The 18,730-nt window shown below is 31.8% G+C and overlaps 3 protein-coding genes and 1 long non-coding RNA gene across 5 annotated transcripts in view; 1 reads left to right on the plus strand and 3 right to left on the minus strand.

Annotated features, from left to right (window-relative positions):
• The window catches only part of LOC144840808 (ras-related protein Rab-40C-like), an 11,790-nt gene extending 4,258 nt beyond the window's left edge, over nt 1–7,532 (minus strand). Inside the window, exons 1-4 of the mRNA XM_078696850.1 lie at nt 6,814–7,532; nt 2,362–2,422; nt 1,447–1,585; nt 779–1,001 (exon numbers count right to left, since the gene is read on the minus strand). Coding sequence (XP_078552976.1) covers nt 779–1,001; nt 1,447–1,585; nt 2,362–2,422; nt 6,814–6,994 — 604 coding nt within the window. The 5' untranslated portion in view covers nt 6,995–7,532. The remainder of the gene's footprint in view (nt 1–778; nt 1,002–1,446; nt 1,586–2,361; nt 2,423–6,813) is intronic.
• The window catches only part of LOC144840817 (uncharacterized), a 19,402-nt gene extending 10,331 nt beyond the window's left edge, over nt 1–9,071 (minus strand). The window contains exon 1 of the long non-coding RNA XR_013611959.1: nt 8,950–9,071. This is a non-coding gene — a long non-coding RNA (uncharacterized LOC144840817). The remainder of the gene's footprint in view (nt 1–8,949) is intronic.
• On the plus strand, nt 7,607–12,458 carry LOC144840805 (target of rapamycin complex subunit lst8-like). 2 transcript variants are annotated; one of them, XM_078696846.1, is made up of 9 exons: nt 7,607–7,680; nt 7,768–7,898; nt 8,479–8,530; nt 9,153–9,315; nt 9,791–9,866; nt 10,113–10,187; nt 10,826–11,028; nt 11,199–11,341; nt 11,738–12,458. In XM_078696846.1, exons 2-9 carry the CDS (start codon nt 7,770–7,772, stop codon nt 11,854–11,856), a joined length of 960 nt encoding a protein of 319 aa, XP_078552972.1. In that variant the 5' UTR covers nt 7,607–7,680; nt 7,768–7,769; the 3' UTR covers nt 11,857–12,458. The 2 variants fall into 2 exon arrangements, with proteins under 2 accessions (XP_078552972.1, XP_078552971.1); XM_078696845.1 differs by having other exon boundaries at nt 7,619–7,680; nt 7,755–7,898.
• Nucleotides 12,459–12,492: 34 nt separating this feature from the next.
• Nucleotides 12,493–18,621, minus strand: LOC144840804 (zinc transporter ZIP11-like). Its single transcript, XM_078696844.1, has 9 exons — nt 18,460–18,621; nt 17,877–17,915; nt 17,374–17,541; nt 16,521–16,632; nt 16,021–16,188; nt 15,676–15,745; nt 15,426–15,524; nt 14,909–15,067; nt 12,493–14,758 (listed from the first exon to the last, which is right to left on the minus strand). The coding sequence occupies exons 1-9, from the start codon at nt 18,565–18,567 to the stop codon at nt 14,680–14,682; spliced, it is 1,002 nt and encodes a 333-aa protein (XP_078552970.1). The 5' UTR covers nt 18,568–18,621; the 3' UTR covers nt 12,493–14,679.
• Nucleotides 18,622–18,730: the final 109 nt, after the last annotated feature.

Consider the following 18,730-nt stretch of genomic DNA (forward strand, 5'->3'; position numbering starts at 1 on the left):
GCAAAGGGCAAGATAATCTACAGTATTACCAAATGTATAAATGGTCAGTTTTAAAGCTTGTTCCACTAGGCCAATTCATTTACACGAATAAAAAGCATTAGCGGATGTGTATGCATATTCATATTATCATCTTCCAAATCCAATCCATTTCTGCGACAAAACCTAGTAGTCTACTGTATTTTTTTTTTTTTTTTGCCTCAATGCTTAGTTTGAACAGTTACTTTTTGCAAAGCCAATTGCGGCTAAGGAAAGAGTCACAACGAACATGTTCGTGAGCACTCATGAAATTAAAGAGCTCAACCGCATGATAGAAATGAAAATCATTGAAAAATTTAATAAACAGATTAGCACTTATTTTTTTTACTCTGTGAAAACTTGTGCTAAAAACTCACTTGTTCTGATTTCTTTTTGACAGCGCTATGAGCAATAATCGTTGGAATGGCGCTTTAAAAATGGAACGATTGATTGATTGATTGATTGATTGATTGATTGTGGGAAACAGGCTTAAGAGGTGGTGATGATGAATGAAGCATAAATCCTTGTCTACACAATCAAACTTGTGACGAAAAATGTGATGTGCCAATATATGGACATGATGATGTCATATCACTACCATATTTGGACATATCACTACCATATATGGACATATCACTACCATATTTGGACATATCACTACCATATTTGGACATATCACTACCATATTTGGGCACATCACACTTTGTCAAACTAGTTTGATAGTGTAGACAGAGCTTAACACAAATTAGATTTTTTCTTTTACCTTTGTTTGTTCTCCAGACACGTTCCATTCCATTTCTTTTCAGAACAACTCTAGCTAACTCTGTCATTGATTCCAGAATGTTAAAATCGCACAGGGAACTCACTTCAAAAAATGCCATACCATTTTTTAAGGCGTACAGCTGAGCATCAATTGTTGTAACTTGACGCTTGAACGCAAGGTGAAGACGGTTTCCTAATAGGATTTTCGGTACTCCAGGTGCATGCTTTAAAAATACATTAAAAAATGTTTGTTTAAATTTTTATTTCAGTCTCATTTGGGACTTAGGGAGTGGAATAGAACGAGTCGTATAAGTTTACGATTGGACCGTGGACCTTGGGATTGGAAGGTAATCATGTTACCCTCCAAGATACTGCTCCATTAAATTAACCACCAAGCTACAGCTTCACCAGAGAATAATTTCGGCAGTATCGCATCGCAAAAAGCAAAACAAAATCAAACAATCTCTATGCAATCGCCGAAGTAAATTGCATGTACTTGCAAAACAAAATTACTAATCAAAATTTGTGTACGAAATTATTCCCTGTCCACTATATTAAATATAACTGATATTGTCAAAGACTGCATTTATGAATAACAAATTACTGCAGTAAATCAGACAATTACTGTACTGCAACAATAACCCTGATCTTCATGTCCATTTTACTTACTTCATCAATTTCTTTAAGCCACCTATCAATACCATCAAAGGACCACCTGTTTGTGATGTCATACACCACTAGGATGCCTTGGACACCTCTTGAGTAAGTACGAAGAATTGTGCAGAACCGTCCTTGTCCAGACGTGTCCCTACAAAGACAATCACAATATTATTATATAAAATTATATGAAAAAATACAGTACTAATAATACTATTAATCAAAGAAGTGTTATTAACAACAACAAAAACAGTTTAATTTAACCAGAAAGAAAATGGCCTTCCAGTAATATTTATGTCAAATTTTTGGTCAAAGTGAATAACTTTTAATTATATACCAATACAATAACTTATTTAAACAAAATGTATTTTTAAATAATTTGTTCAGGGCAACAATATCTTAAATATTAAAAATACAGTATCATTTTACTATACTTTATTTACCTTAATAAACATATTTATGGTTTATTGATATTTCTATATAAGGAATTTAATACATCCAGTTTTAGGCTTTAATAACTTCCTTTGAATAAGGCGGATGTGTTGAACTTTGTTACTCATAATATTTAGTAGAAATACTTTGACCAACTAAGATGTCTTAATATGAATATAACCTTTTAATATTAAAATCAGCTGATAAGTTGCTTCGAAGCCTTCATAGATATATATAATTTTAGGGATCATGTCAACATTTATTCTACTGCAGTTTATTACAGTAACTATATTTTGTTACTCCAATAATATATGCATAATTATTATCAATGACAGAAAATTACAGTTTGAATTGTTTAAATATAAATTTTTATTTTGTGCACATGCAGTCATATACTGTATGGTATTTATATGTTTGAATAAAGTTTGGATATAATAATAAATAATAATTTTATTTTTTACATAAAAAACTGAACAACTGAATGAAACTGCTTACCAAAGTTGAAGACGGACTCGTTTTCCATCCAGTAAGATAGTGGTTGTTTTATGTTCAACTCCTGTAAAATCAATTAGTAAAAGTACAATGACCATTTAGGAAAGAACTAGAAATATGAATATTGTATGCTGCATCAAATTACATGAATTACTATTATTATTAATATACAGGTTTGCACTAACCAAATTACACAAACCAACAGTGGCGTTGGTAGTCTATGAGTGCTACCTTAACTGGATAAAAACCAACAATAGCCTATCTCTCCGAAGAGAGGAATTCATTAAATGAAATGCAGAACATTATGAAATGTATTAATTGTATTTTAGAGATTAATTTTAAACAATTGTATTACTGTTATACCATTCTATGAGAACATTTTAAGCTTATGTTCATCTATTGTTTTTTACATTTAGTCTTATTTTACATACCATTTTATTTAAAAATATTAAGTTTGTTTATTGTATACTGTAGCCTACAGTATATAGATACAGTAGTATGTAGAACAGGTGCTCCATCTTATACCTGATATTACCCTGTAACGCCTCTGGGTGAAATATTAAATTTAAAAAAAAGAAAATACCATGTTTTTTTTTAATTGATATATGATACTATTATAGAGGAAGTTTTTTCTGTATATTTTTTTTTATATTTTAATTAAGAATTTCTTCTGTTAATTAGCTTTTGTTGAAACATGGAGAAATAATCCATGGTTGAAAGCTTTTACACCACCTTGCAGTTTTTGCACCATCAGTTGAAAGGAACCCATACCCTAAGTCACATTTTAAACAGAGGATTTAAGGTAAGCATACTTCCTCAATAGGGACTTAAGCATGGCTTTTTTGCCATGACAATACACTATGCATATAAATGACAACCTACATAAATCTAGTTTGTCATTGTTATTTTGGGATGCTATTGTGATGTAAACACAATGCCAGTGATGAGTACAATGATCACAGTGTCCTAATGGAAAACCCCCACTAATTTCCTACTAGAAAATATTGTGACTAACTGTATAACCTGCACTGTATTTTCAATGGAGGTATAAACAATTCACTGCATGTAAAAAAAATAATACTATATTGTATAGGAATGAATACAAAGAGAAATATTTCACTTTTACCTCCATGTTTATTTTTTTTAAACATGCAACAGTGTTCTTCCAATTTAGAAATAAAATCTTGACAATTAAGCAATGTACCAAATTCTAGATATATCTAATATTATTAATAACTTAATCAAATGTCATAAACTGTAATACTAATGTTTACTTCTGATGCTCTTGTTTAATAGCTTGGCCCACTACAGTACTTAGCCCATGGGATTTAGACTTTTAAATCAAACAAATTGCAAGAAAAGGTGTTTTTGGTGAAATGTCTTCTTTAGAACACTATATCAACGTTAGGACGTTTTTCGACAAGTGTTTATTTTATATCTTTATATAGTTTACACCATTTTTATTACCATTCAGAGCCAATTTATTCTGGTAAATCTTGCTGGTTAAACAAGCTTCGGGAGAACACTGGAATGTCTAACATAGAAGAAGCAGTAACAAATCGCAATATATCAATGATAAACAGCAGCAATAAGTAGATGTATAGAATGTGATTGATGTCAAAGGAGGACTAATATGGTACACAAGATGATCTTATTACAGACATAGAAATTTCTTTTAGATCGAAATCTTAATTGAACGAAATACTATACAGATTGCATAGGATACAGTACAGTTAAGATTAATCAGAAAATGTTGGTTTTACAGAAGAATTAAAAATAAAATGATCGTCATTTATATACTTTTTATAACGACAATTAAGAAACTCATTATTATTAGTAATTAAATTGAAATTTAGGCAAAATTTGTATAAAAAAACATAATGCCTTTATACTGTGTAGAGTACAATTAAAAACTGTGTACAGTATGACGAAGGGGTTTTGAAAATGTTCCAGGCAGAAATAAATATGACTAGTTCACTAAAATAAAACTACAAAATGTACAGTATTTGATAACTGTCTACAGTACAGTGTGTTGTTTACAGGTACAGTACAGGTAAAGCAGACTGAAGAAGAAATGTGGTATTATTAGCAGTCATTTTGCAAGGACAAAGATCTACCACAAACATACTAGTAAAGGTCAATAAACAGGAAAATACTGTAAAATACAAGTCATAAGCTTCCTACAGTAATAAGACTTTATTACAGTATAATAAATCTATATCAAGTTTCATACGCAATCAGGTATTGTTTATTACAGTATTATACTACTGTAACATTATGTACACTACTCGAAACAAACTGTATAAACTGTGATGTTTCTAGGACCACTACTCCCTATCCCTGGACAATTATAACTGGACAATTACACCTGGACAAGTATTACACCTGGGCAGTTATCCTTGGAAAAGTACTAATTTTATGCCAGACAACAAATGTATACCTCTAATGTCTAGAGGTCGAACTAAAAACACTGTGTTGTCCTGTGGTACTACTAGCCAGCAAACAGTACAACATAAATAATTACTAATTAAATATAGTAATAAAGAAATATAATATCTTTAAAATGTAATAGTAATACTGTATATAATTAAGAGACATTTTTGTTTTTCGTCAATTTTACTTCTTGACAGTAAAAAAATAAAAAGTTTTGATTTCTGGTGACTGCTGCATGCGCCACTACAATCAGCCTTATGGAAACAGAGAGCTTCAGTATTTTGAATGCTTTGAATTTCTGAGGAAATTTCATTTCTTTTTTTTTACACAGTTCCTTTAAGATACAGTTACAATATTGGATTAAATGTTGTAGGAATTATCTTGCTGAATAAAGAAAATGAGTATGATGGCAGGCTGCATGTACAGAGCAAACAAAGGGCTCCAGGGATTACGATAAATGTTTAACTGATATTTGAGCAAGAAACGTGCTTCTTGATATTCACTGTGATTTCAAATTAGTAATAACACGTACAGAAATTTGGAATTAAAGAAAACAAAATGTCACATTGAGTAAAAGTAGAACTCTACTGATTTGGTTGAAGTGAAGTTTTCATCCATTTCCATCTGAATATACAGTAAAGTTAAAGTATTTTGAAATTATTACAAATTATGATTTTCTATATTTAAAGTAAATAAAATAATAAATGTCAGAATTGAAATGTTGTTTATCGTTTTGATTTAAGTTTTTGCTTGTTTTATTTTATATCTCCACTGAGATCCAGCCACTGATGATACAGCTTTTTCATTATTTCAGTAATTTGCCTTTGGTTTTAAAATTAAAACCATAATAATAATAATAATCATTTAATTTTGTTTTACTTTGATTCACAACAAATTATAAGTAATTACAGTACTGTATATCAAGTGATAATGTACTATATTTTAAAATTTAATTTATGAAATCTTGTGTTATATTATAATGGTACTGTATTTGTCACATACAGTACTTGAACAATTTGGTTAGCAATAACCGATAAAATCAATCTTAAGACCGAAAATACTGTAGGAAAGATAAACTGCATTTTTGCTATACTATTTCATGGATATATTCTATAGCAATATTAGGTACAGTACTACTAGTGTTATGGCTACTGTATTCCATTTTAATTGTTGCATGTTTATGTCTTGTCATATTGTATTTTTGTGAGGGTCCCTAATGATCAGCTTCGACTGGATGAACCACCCTCGTAAAATATTGTTGAAATAAAAAAATAAATAAACTGTACCCTGGCGAAAATGTTCGTGGAATAAATGGAATGTTAGACAATATGAAAAAAACAAGCAAAACATGATGATTCATTTTGTGTAATTTCCTTTGAATCTGTTGATCATGTGACATTCCATGCAATTTCAAGTTTTTTTTGTAACAAACATTTTTGCTTAAATACCTACTAAAAAACTATAGTTTAATTGTATCACTAGACCTGACATTGACCGTGAGTAATAATTAGTACTCAATGCATTGACAAAGGAATTATTTTTTTCTGAAAGCTTGGCACTTCTTCTTTCTGGCTGTTTTTTTAACTATCATTTTGATTTAGCTTTTTGCTTTATTTATTATACAGTATCTCCATTGAGATCCAGTCACTGATTTGTTTTGGTAATTTAGCTTTGGATTTAAATTATAATATCGATAGATTTTCAGAATTTTTAAAACATTTTAGCATAAACAGGTACCAGCAAAACCACCACCTTACGGTTTTCACAGTTATAGTCAGAACCTTTTAAAAATAAATGGTTCTTTGGTATTTTACTGACAAAACTTACCAAAATATTTTTTCCTGAATTTGAAAAAAAAAAAATATTATGATGATCACATGATAGATATATAATAACAGTAACACATAAAATTTACGCTAGAATAAAAAGTTGTTATGGATAAACATATTAGAAGTAAAAAAGATGAACATATGTTAAGTTAGAACAATCAATACTTTTACATTTGGTTTATTTAGAACTTACCATTACTCATATATAACGAAGAATCTGGTGTACCATCTTGAATTCTGTTTAGTATTTCTCCTTTTCCTACATCGCTATCCCCAACGAGAAGAAACTTAAGTTGATAATCATACGAACGAGGAGAATGTGGACGAACGCTTTGATTTGATGTGTGCACAGTTACACTTCGTACACTAGCCATTGCGTTAAGTTGTACTTACAACTATCAAACCAATGTATCTTCCAAGATATTTTAGGCTAGGCCTACAGTAGGTAGGCAAGGTAAGCCTACTTTGAATTAATTCGGTTCTTTTTTAGTAAAAAATGGCAACTCCCATTCTTTTGAATTCCACTTCTGACGGCTTAAAAACACAGCCTTATTCTATTTATAATAAATTATACGTAATTTAACAATTACCACATTCTGATACTGTTGAAGTTGAAATAAAAAAGACTGGTCTATTTGTCTCGATTTCAATTCCCCCTCTACTATCCACACGACACACAGCTCAGTGTATCCCGCGTACAGTTTTTCATTTCGCAAAACACACAGAACGCCCAAAATATTTTGCCTAAATTTCTCGTTTTACGGCGACCACAATAAAAAATTATAAGTTAAATTTACTAATGAACAGTTTATAAAAATGTAAAACACCTCATGCCAAATCCTAATGACTAAATACGTATAATAAAGTTGAAATACTTCGGGAGTTTATTCACAAAACAACAAGAGAACTCCTTTTCAATGGCCGACTGATTGACCTTTTTTAATTGACCCTTCTCTACAGAAAAAAAAAATAACAACAAATAAATCAACAAAAGAGGGCGCTATCGAAGATAGTAAGAAAGGATCAAAACAGTGTTTTAGGGAAAGAAATTGATTGAGAGGTAGGCTTATCCCTTATTTTACATAATATTGGTCTATTCATAATCTATTGTATTTACATATTCGCCAATTATAGTATTTATTTTCAGATATGGCGGCATCAAATTCAAGTGATAGCCATGATCCAGTTATTTTGGCAACAGCAGGCTACGACCACACAATTCGTTTCTGGCAGGCACACAGTGGAATCTGCCACCGAACAGTACAACACCCTGATTCTGTATCCTTATACTTTTACTAGCATGGTGTAACCTACTGTTAAAAACTAAAAAAAATTGTCAAATCGCGCACAACAACAACAATATGTTGAATTAGATACATATGTGTATGAGTGTTATAATAACTTTGTTCGGTGACAACTAACTAACTGTCCACCCACCGTACATGTATCGGTCACATTTTATTTCGGTTGCGATAAAATTAAAATCAACTTCTTCAGATATTTTGTATATGGAGTGCCGCTAGCTATTCTTTTAATCATATCGATCACCTCCAGGTTAAGCTGACATAAAAAATAAATGCACTTACCCCCAAAAAACATCCCTCCTGTCTGTAGTATGTATGAAGATGAGTGAATTCAATATGAGCGTATCTAGCGACGCTCTTTAAAAATACTGGAAGGTATTTTTAGATATAACGCAACTGATTTAAAACGCGATCGATTTCATTTGTCACCATAGGTGGAAATGGTTATAGGCTGGCTCAGTAAAACTCATCTTAAGCCAACCGATAAAACAAAACAAACCATTAAAAACAAAAAAATAAAAAAAAACATTCCTATAAACTATATATGTACACAGCAAGTAAATAACCTTGAAATTACTCCAGACAGAACAATGTTGGCAGCGGCAGGTACTGTATGCATACTATCAATGTTTTCATCAACATTGTCATCTAATCTAATAAATATTCTACTATAAACCATAGTTCCAGTGTACACAGTTATAATTCATGTGCACTTGAAAGTTCATCATCCGAGAAGAGTAGGTGGTTACCCCGGTGAACTGGTTCACCAAAAAGTCCCTGTATCAGGGAGATTACCAACTATCTAATAGGACAGTAATTAATTTACTATTGGTAATCCTTGGCCACATGCCATAAAATAAAAAAAAATAAATAAATAATAGTCAAAATGATAATAATTATTAACCATCATAACATCATCCCCCTTGATTAGTTTACCAGTTTACTCTATCTATGAATTATTATTATCTTTAGTATAATACATCTTCTCTGTTTTTCCATTATTTTGTCTAAAGCTCTGTCTACACTATCAAACTTTATGTGACAAAAAAAATGTGCTGTGCCCATATATGGACATGATGATGTCATATCACTACCATATTTGGGCACGTCACACTGTTTTTGTCAAACTAGTTTGATAATGTAGACAGAGCTTTCCAGCACATTTCCAATTCAATCAAACCACCATCAATAGTCTGCATTGAATAACATATATTTTTTTCCCGCATAGGTTATCAACACATTCGAATGTATGATATAAATTCCGCAGAAACGAGTCCCGTGATCAACTATGAAGGAATTTCTAAAAATGTAACAGCAGTAGGTTTCCATGAAGATGGCAGGTGGATGTACACAGGTGGTGAGGACTGCACAGCCAAAATATGGGATATAAGGTCTCAATATAAATATACGTTTTGACATGTTTAAAGCTGTCTACACTATCAAACTTGTGACAAAAAATGTGATGTGCCCATATATGGACATGATGATGTTATATCACGACCATATTTGGGTATATCACTACCATATTTGGACACATCACTACCATATTTGGACACTTCACACTTTTTTTGTCAAACTAGTTTAAAAGTGTAGACAGAGCTTTATATAGGAAGGTTAATCAGGGATCCCTGAGTTAATCTTGCTCCAATCTTAAAGCATTGGGCATTTGATTCTTTACGCACATATTATATATTTTTACAATGTCTTGATCAATTTCTTTTGGTTGCAAAATCACCTGTCAAAGACATGTTCTTGGAGAATAAGAAGAGCAGTACCGTACTATTTTGATTTTATACTTCTGCTCAATGTCAGGTCATCCATCAATATTCTTTTTCTGATATCACTGTTTTTATTATTTGGTTGCAGATCAAGAAATTTGCAGTGTCAGCGTATATTTCAAGTAAATGCTGCGGTAAACTGTGTATGTCTTCATCCAAATCAGGTAACACTAGATAACAACTTTTATCTATTAGATTAGAGGAAGATAGGGTGATGTGCCCATATATGAACATGATGATGTCATATCACTACCATATTTGGGCATATCACTACCATATTTGGTTTATTTACCAGTTTTTTTGTCAAACTAGTTTGATAGTGTAGACATAGCTTTGATAGTTTGGGAAAATAGTAGCAGATGGGTGATTACCACAATAAAATGCATATTGAAATTATTATTATTTTGCAGGGAGATTTGTTTGTTGGTGATCAAAGTGGAGCAGTTCATATTTGGGATTTACGAACTGATCACAATGAGCAACTGGTAATGATGTACTAAACTAGAATTCACTCACTAATTGATGAAATGAACATAGAGGATTTCTAATCTGTGCCTTTAGCATGAAAAATGACTTAATGACGTAATTTTACTGAATGCTCAGTACATTGAGAATGCTTTGAAAGAATTTGCAGGTAGTTTTTGGGTTAGACCCCACTACCTCCAGATCAGTAGCCTGGTATTCACATCTCTAGATAACAGAGCTTGTACCAATGGCTAGTGTTAGATTTAAGAGCAAGGATGCAGCAGGTACTGCAGCAAAATGTTTAATGTTCAATTTATGGTGGGAACCCACAGTGCTAATCCCAGATCACTAGCCTAATATTCATACTCCTAGATCACAGAGCTTGTGCTAATGGCTTCAAGCACAAGGATGCAGCAGGTACTGCACCAACATGATAATGTTTAATTCTTGGTGGGAACCTACAGCACTACTCCCAGCTCATTAGCCTGCCATTTATACCTTTACAGTAGGTCACCAAGCTTGTGCTGATTTTCAACCCCAAGGAAGTACTGTAGCAGGTACTGCACCAGCATTATAAGTTTCAAAATAGCTTTGTGTCAGGGAGCCCAGTGTCTATATAATAATTATATTTATTATTTAATACACAATATATCTACAGATTCCTGAAGCAGACGCATCAATACAAAGCATCAGCATAGATGCAGAGGCTTCCTATATGGCTGCTGTTAATAATAGAGGAAACTGTTATGTTTGGGCTTTGAAAGGTGGACGAAGCACAGAAACATCACAGCTAAGACCAAAGACTAAACTTCAGGCACATAAGAAGTACGCACTAAAATGTAAATTTAGCCCAGACTCAACGTAAGTATAATTTGGATCAGGTATTTTCTCAAGAATGTGGATTAGGCTCTACTTACCTACAGCATCCAGAGAAATACCTTCCACAGTCATTCTTCACGCTATTAGTCTGAAGATAAATGATCTTAACTGCCCACTGTTGTATACTTAAATATTACATTCTAATTTTCTAGTTTGCTAGCAACAACATCATCAGATCAAACAGTCAAGTTATGGAAGACAAGCGACTTTTCACTGATGACTACATTAAGCGATGCAAGTCAACGTTGGGTTTGGGATTGTGCTTTCTCATCAGATTCACAGTACTTGGTTTCAGGTTAGTTTATCTTTAAGCTACAGCTCTGTAGTGGAGCTGTAGCTTGGTGGTTAACGTGCTTGCCTTCCAATCCAGAGTTCAATCGTGATTTAGTGCCAGGGTTGTAACTCACAACTCTTTCAACTCTACTCCCTAAACCTCAAATGAGACTTAGTTTATAAGCACGATAAATTATAAAATAGTTTATCCATCCTGTTATTGGCCAGTTTGTGCTTGCTGTTGGATGCATATGAAATAAAACAAAATGTTTTAATGAGAATACAGGTATCCTATACAATTACTGTTTTAGTGCTCACAATGTGTCAGCACTGTATGCGCAATACCTACACAAAACACCGTTATAGAAAATCATCCTTTTTAATCGCATGGTAATCAATCTATGTTGTTATTCTCTAGTTTCATCTGATAACATGGCAAGATTATGGAGCATTGAACATGGCGAGGTCAAGAGAGAATACAATGGTCATCAAAAAGCGGTCACTGCTCTGGCATTTCACGATGGTATAGCAGCTTAGCAACGGTCATCATTTGGTTTTGTATTTAACAGTGGTACTGCCCATCAAATATTGCCATGTACACCCCCTAATGTAACTCAGCAAAAAGCAGTCACTGTCCGTTGTTTCATAACAGTGGTCACTACCAAGCTCAGGTCATGGACTTAACTGTTGTTTGTATGACAATACAATCTGTAATCATCCATATATGTTCAGGTATAAGGCCAGCCACTAATTTAGGCTAAAAGATCCATTGTTAAGCAATCCCACCCCCTAGTTTTTGCCAAAGTTCGTACACAGGCCCCATGAGACTATATTCGGTAATATATAGTAGTACTGTATCATACACATATATTCTTTCATGGTGCTTCAATGGTGTGCTTTGAAAAACTGTGGGTAGTCAAATGTTGCAGGTACTAGCCCAATTATGTATTGGATTACCATTTGACAAATATAACCAAGGTATTTTAACATTTAGAGATGTCACATTCAAAGCCATGGTCGTCTTGGCCTTAATGAATTGATGGTGTCAATATTAATTACTGTACATAATATATATAGACAATTATGATTTTGTTTTTTTATGACATTTTGTGTTCTATAAATAAATACAACATCTAAATTAATAATGTAGTTTTGTTTTTATTTGTACATTATAGAAAAGTTAAACATTACAGTATTCCCCTAAAAATTGTAATCAAATGAATTATTTAACATTTAATAAACAAAAAAAAAGCATTAAAGTAGAATACAGTAGAACCCCTCCTGTAAGACACTCCTATTATTCAGGGGACATCCCTATTAAGAAAATATTTTCCTGTAAAGCGTCCATGGGGAAATGTATGTTTTAGTACTACGACCAACCCCATTAAGGGGACACTTAAATTTAGGTAACACTTTGGTGGTTCAAAAGGTGTCCCCTTAATAGAGGTTCTACTGTTTTACATAATTTTCTGTATCAGACATGGATACACAATAATTAATAACTAATAAAGATAAACTTTAAAAAGCATTATTGCCTGATTCAAAGTAACATTAAAAAAACAAACAAAATGAAAGCACACTAATAATTATTTTAAAGTTATTGCCTTTGTTTTTAAAGGCCAGGTGCGGGCAAAAAATTTCTATTGATCATACATTCCAATAATTATCGATCGATAGTTTCCCCTATGTTTCATAATTTTTGGGATTTTATTTGTGTTACACAAGCTTGTTGAAAATAAGCACTTTCTTATCAGTGGGGGGATAGTTCAAATTACACAGTAAAATCTCTATTCTTTTGTACACAAATTTTGTAAATAGAGAGGCATTTTAAAAAGCTATGAAAAATAAACGGTGTGGTAAAAAATGTTATCAGATAACTAAATATAGGTAATATAACTTGAATATTACATTTCTGGTATTTTTATTCAACTTCAGCATTTTATTTTCATACTATAGCAAAAATTATCCACCGTATATCCACCATCTTTTTTCACCTTCTAGGGAGTCACCAGACATGTTATTACATTAGGTTAACTACCTAACTACTGAAAAAAAGTCTTCCTGGTTTTTATGGAAGAACTTTGCCAAATTTTGTATTTGGCCATATTAAGGGGAAATTCATTTCGTCTTGATTTCTGTTACAAATATTTGATTTATGTACAATTAACCAAATATTATATTTAAAATTCATGCCTGTACCTGAGCTTTAAGTATTAAACATGGTGTATTTGGTCTATACTTTGGTTTATAAACTGTAATAATATTTATATTAATAAACAAACATTGATTGACAGTCATCAATTCAAGAGCTTTGATATTTTTAAAATGTTGTAAAGCTCTGTCTACACTATCAAACTTGTTTGACAAAAAAAGTGTGATGTGCCCAAATATGGTAGTTATATGCTTAAATATGGTAGTGATATGACATCATCATGTCCATAAATGGGCACATAATATTTTTTTGTCACATCACATAAAGTTTGATAGTTAAGACACATATCCATTTATTAACTCAGGTACATGCGATTAGCCTCCTTCAAAAAGCAGGTGTTCAAAGTTTCTTGTAAGTGAAAAAATAATAAAATGCAAAATGCTGGTATGTATCTACATAGCTTCGGTGCGACATTTTACAAAATGTTATATCAGTATAATAATAATCATTCAGTCTTAAGCTCTGTCTTCATATCAAACTTTATGCAACAAAAAAATGTGATGTGCCCATATATGGACATGATGATGTCATATCACTACCATATTTGGGCATATCACTACCATATTTGATAGTGTAGACAGAGCTTTATAAATTATATGGAATTATTCTAAAAGCCTCAATACACTTAATTAGAGATTAAGAAAATACAATTTGAAACATTATTTTTTAAACTTCATTCCAAAGGAAGACAGCTGTCCCAAGAAAAGGAATGTGCAGCAGCAGCAGTCATAGTGTTGAATAAATTTCTAGTAGAACATTATTCTACAGGTATTAAACAGTTATTAAATATAGTATTATTAATTATTAAATATAGTATTATTAATTATGTATCATTTTTTATTTAATCTTTCTTTAAACTGAATTGCACTTTTACAAACTTTTAAAATTTGTGATTTTGGACAAACATTTTAAAATCAAGTCATAATCATAACATTATAAATCATAATCAAATTAAGTGATAATCATCACACATATACTTATGTTTAATTTGTTTTCTAAGGCACATTTTGTAAATAAAATTAAAATTGATGTACTTCATTAAGACTAAATTATTTTATATTTATTTCATGGAAATATATAATATAAAATACTATAATTGATTGAATAAATAAAGGAACAAAATAATCAAAATGTATTTGACCTTTAACCTAACCCAACCCAACATCTAAGGTCATCATAACAACAAATCCAAAAATAGAACCCCATGAGGCGAGACGTCCATTACCACTGAAAGAAAGAACAACAAAAAATTAATCAAATATTCGCAAATGGTAAGATTTGTTTAAATCATCTCTTACATTCTATAACAAATTCTGGTTTTGGTGTGGTTACAAATGCTATCACAACACTGATCTTAACTAATGGTTGTATACTTACGATGAATGAGCCTCGGGCATTATATCATCCATGACAACATACACCATGGCACCAGCAGCAAAGGACAGAGCATATGGAAGCACAGGTTCAGCAATGACTACGGCCAAAGCGCCCAGCACTCCAGCTATAGGTTCAACCATTCCACTTAGCTGCCCATACCTACATATTATTACATAAAATACAGTACAGTATAATACTCTAAGCTAGAAAATACATGACATTGTGATTCAATATTTCAAAATTGATTTTGTCATAATAACGAATCAGTGGAGTTATGTATTCTAAATACAATATATATATTATACAGTAAACTCTTCTAATACTGGATTTAAAAAAAAAAACAGTTTTTTTTCCAATTCAAAATGACTATTCCAATCAAAGTACCTTATTATACTGTACAAAATACTGTACAATATTACACTGTACAAATACAGAATTTCCTGTTATGTATTGTTACATGTAGCATTCATTTTTAGCATTAATGTCTGAAAAATAAGTGAAACAATAACATATTTACCAAAAGCTCCTCCATATTGAAAATCCTGATGCTCGTAATGGAAGACTAACAGCAAGTCCTTCTGGGAAGTTTTGGATACCAATACCAATTGCTAAGTTCCTACAATCGAGAATAATAAAACAGGGTAAGGTATATATTTGGGTTTTAAGAGACAGATCTTAATCAATGTGTAACTAAGTGTTCCTTAATAATAGAAGTGTCCCCTGAATAGTGGCTTCCCAAAGGAGGGGTTCTGCTGTAATTAACTTACCTTGCACTTTCAAAAGTTGCTGAGGGTGTTTTTCCTATGGCACCAAAACCAACACCTACTGCCAGACCCTCTATCAAACCAAAGTACATACACATTAATTCATTGTTAGTAAGGAGTTACTGTACTATATAGTAAAGAATTACTATGAAAAACTTTTTGTTGCATAAAAAACACTTTTAGTCGCATTAATATAATCATTATCACATTTTTGTTATTTTCTAATGTTTTTTGTCATTACAATTTGATAAACTTCAACAGTGGCATAACATTTTATCGTTTATGTCTGTGAATGCTCGACGACACATTAAAATTAAAATCAAACTCAACTTTTTTTAAGCATTTTACCTGGAATATTATGAATAGTTATTGCTAAAATCAAAAGTAGTATTCGTTTCCATTGATGACTTTTATTTTGTGTTGTGTTAACTTGTTGACTAGTTGATGATTGCTCTATGGTATCATCTGATGTCAACTTCTTTCTTCTTTGTGTTACAGACCCATTATCTGACATTCCTATCATTTTAACAAAAAATAATAAATAAATATAAATATAGAGTAGACGGGGGCACCTCTGGGACCTAATGAAATGTCTCCTCAATATGGGTGTCCTTTGATTGGGAATATTAGTAGTGTTAAAACATATATTTCTCCTTCTTATATAAATAAAAGTTCTCTGTTGAATAAGGGTGTCCAAAAGGGGGATTTTTTATATGATAGTCCAATACATAAAATGTGTGTTCCTTTTCCATAGTATTTTAAATCACCAACATATATACTTTAAAAATTGGCACAGTTTTGAAGTTACATCAGAATGTAACCCAGTACTGAGATAAAGCATGGCCTACCTATTACAGTTGACGGTTGTTCTTCATCATATTGGTTATATATATCTTCATTTCTTGAATGTTCTTTTTGTTCACTGTTAAATACTACTGCTAAGTTTGACGAGGTAACACCCTAAAAATGGGGTAAATTCATTTATGTTTATTCTACACTTTCTTGACATCACTGATGACATCATTGGATCATTTTGTTTTAAACTATTATAATTTGGGATTGCATTTACATAGTACTACAACAATACATGTTGTACTGCTATACTGCGCTCACTGAATTGCAGTGTAATAATGATTTCTGTTGTATAATCTATAATAAATTGATTTTACAAACATATGTGCATTAGGGTAAACAAATTCATTCATATAACTTATTTCGATCCAACAAAAAGCAAATAATACATAATTAATGAAATCCATAATCTAAATAACCTATTGAAGAAGGAAAGAAAAGGAGGAGAGAAAAGTAGAAGGAACGAAAAGAAAAGGAATAGACAGAAAGAAAAGGAAAAGAGGGAAAGAAAAAGAGGAAAGAAAAAGAGGAAAGAAAAGGAGAAGACAAAAAGAAAAGGAGGAGAAGGAAAGAAAAGAAGAAGGAAAGAAAAGGAAAAAAGGGAAAGAAAAAGAGGAAAGAAAGGGAGAAGACAAAAAGAAAAGCAGCAGAAGGAAAGAAAAGAAGAAGAAAAGAAAAGGAAAAGAGGGAAAGAAAAGGAGAAGACAAAAAGAAATAGAGGAGAAGGAAAGAAAAGAAGAAGAAAAGAAAGGGAAAAGAGGGAAAGAAAAGGAGGACAAGGAAAGAAAAGAAGAATAGATTTCAACCTCAATTACAACAACAGTAGTGTGATTTAATAAAAATTATTACCAAATAAGGCATGAGTATATCAGCTGCATAAACAAATGCAGCTCCAATTGTAAAGCCAACAGCAGCTGGGATAAACGACCATTCTCCTTCTTTTCCATATGTACCTGAAAGTGTCGCTAGCTCAATGGCTGGGGCTAGCAATGACCAATAAGAAGCAGCAAGCATAACCTTTAGAAAAAACATAACATTTTAAATTTAGAAATTCAAAACTATATCATAAATTATGTAAATTGATGTGTATTATATATTTTATTATAATCATTCAGGATTTCGTTTTGTTTCGTAATATTTATTCAACCAAAATAGTATATTTTATTTCACATACATTTTAACATAATATTTTTCCCTTATTTTGGTTAGGATCTGGTTTAGAAGTAAAAAACTTGTCTCAATCAGACCACTCACAAAACAATATATAAGAATTAGTTAATCTTAAATCTTAATGCATTTAAAGATAGTGGGTTCGTGTAGTAACAATGTATTTAAACATAAAAAAATCATACCCCAGCTGCAAATCCTAAACTGCCATCTAATACTTTCCTCTGTAAAATAAATTATATTAATGACAATGTATATATAACATAACATATAATATTGTCTTATTTTGATGATTTGAATAGGAATAGTTCAACCCGTGTGCGCAATTTCACTTGTTAGCTCACAGCCATACAGTATATATACATAGTTACGACATTGGGTTAAAAGGTTACGTGATACACATATCAAATTGTGTTAAAATTGTTTGCATTAATTGCATGTACAGTATAGATAGGAGCAACAAAATACTTTTATTTATTCGAATAAACAACCCGGCGCTTTGAATTAACGCCATGGATAAACTCTCTAGATCTTTATTTATTTACTTGAATAAACGCTCCGCAACATGCATTATCTAGGCCTATCTATTATATTGGCTCTGCTTGGTCCTCTTGCCTACACCGCCCTCTATATATTACTAGTGTAGGCCCAGGCTAGAGTGTATTGTTATCCTGACTAAATATCTAGCCTAGCCTACTACTCTAGGCCTACTAACTGATAGGCCTAGATTATATATATTTAACCTTACTAGGCCTAGGTAATACTTGCCTTCCCACTTGCGAATACAAAAACTAATGCAGAGCCTAATGCTGTTAGACCCCATGTAAACAGAGTACCAAACAGGGCTTGGTAAACTGGATCATATCCTTCTATCATGATTTTGTTTTGGAGGCGATCTGTACACAAAACATCTGATTGAACGTGTGAACAAAAAGATCCACGTTTAGTGAATAGTCATGCTTCAATGCGTCGAACCTTAGGTTGCACGTACGACGCCGTTACTTGTTAAATTTACGTTTAGTCAATAGATTATTAGATA

Source organism: Antedon bifida, chromosome 4, assembly GCF_963402885.1.
Source record: "Antedon bifida chromosome 4, ecAntBifi1.1, whole genome shotgun sequence".
NCBI lineage: Eukaryota > Metazoa > Echinodermata > Crinoidea > Comatulida > Antedonidae > Antedon > Antedon bifida.

Coding starts and splice junctions, on each gene's coding strand:
- LOC144840804 (XM_078696844.1), bottom strand. CDS start 18,567: ATGATAGAAGGATATGATCCAGTTTACCAAGCCCTGTTTGGTACTCTG. Junction 17,916..18,459: donor TTGTATTCGCAAGTGGGAAG/GCAAGTATTACC, acceptor TTTATTTTACAG/AGGAAAGTATTAGATGGCAG. Junction 15,746..16,020: donor AACTATTCATAATATTCCAG/GTAAAATGCTTA, acceptor TTGGTTTGATAG/AGGGTCTGGCAGTAGGTGTT.
- LOC144840805 (XM_078696846.1), top strand. CDS start 7,770: ATGGCGGCATCAAATTCAAGTGATAGCCATGATCCAGTTATTTTGGCA. Junction 9,867..10,112: donor TATGTCTTCATCCAAATCAG/GTAACACTAGAT, acceptor ATTATTTTGCAG/GGAGATTTGTTTGTTGGTGA. Junction 11,029..11,198: donor AAATTTAGCCCAGACTCAAC/GTAAGTATAATT, acceptor CTAATTTTCTAG/TTTGCTAGCAACAACATCAT.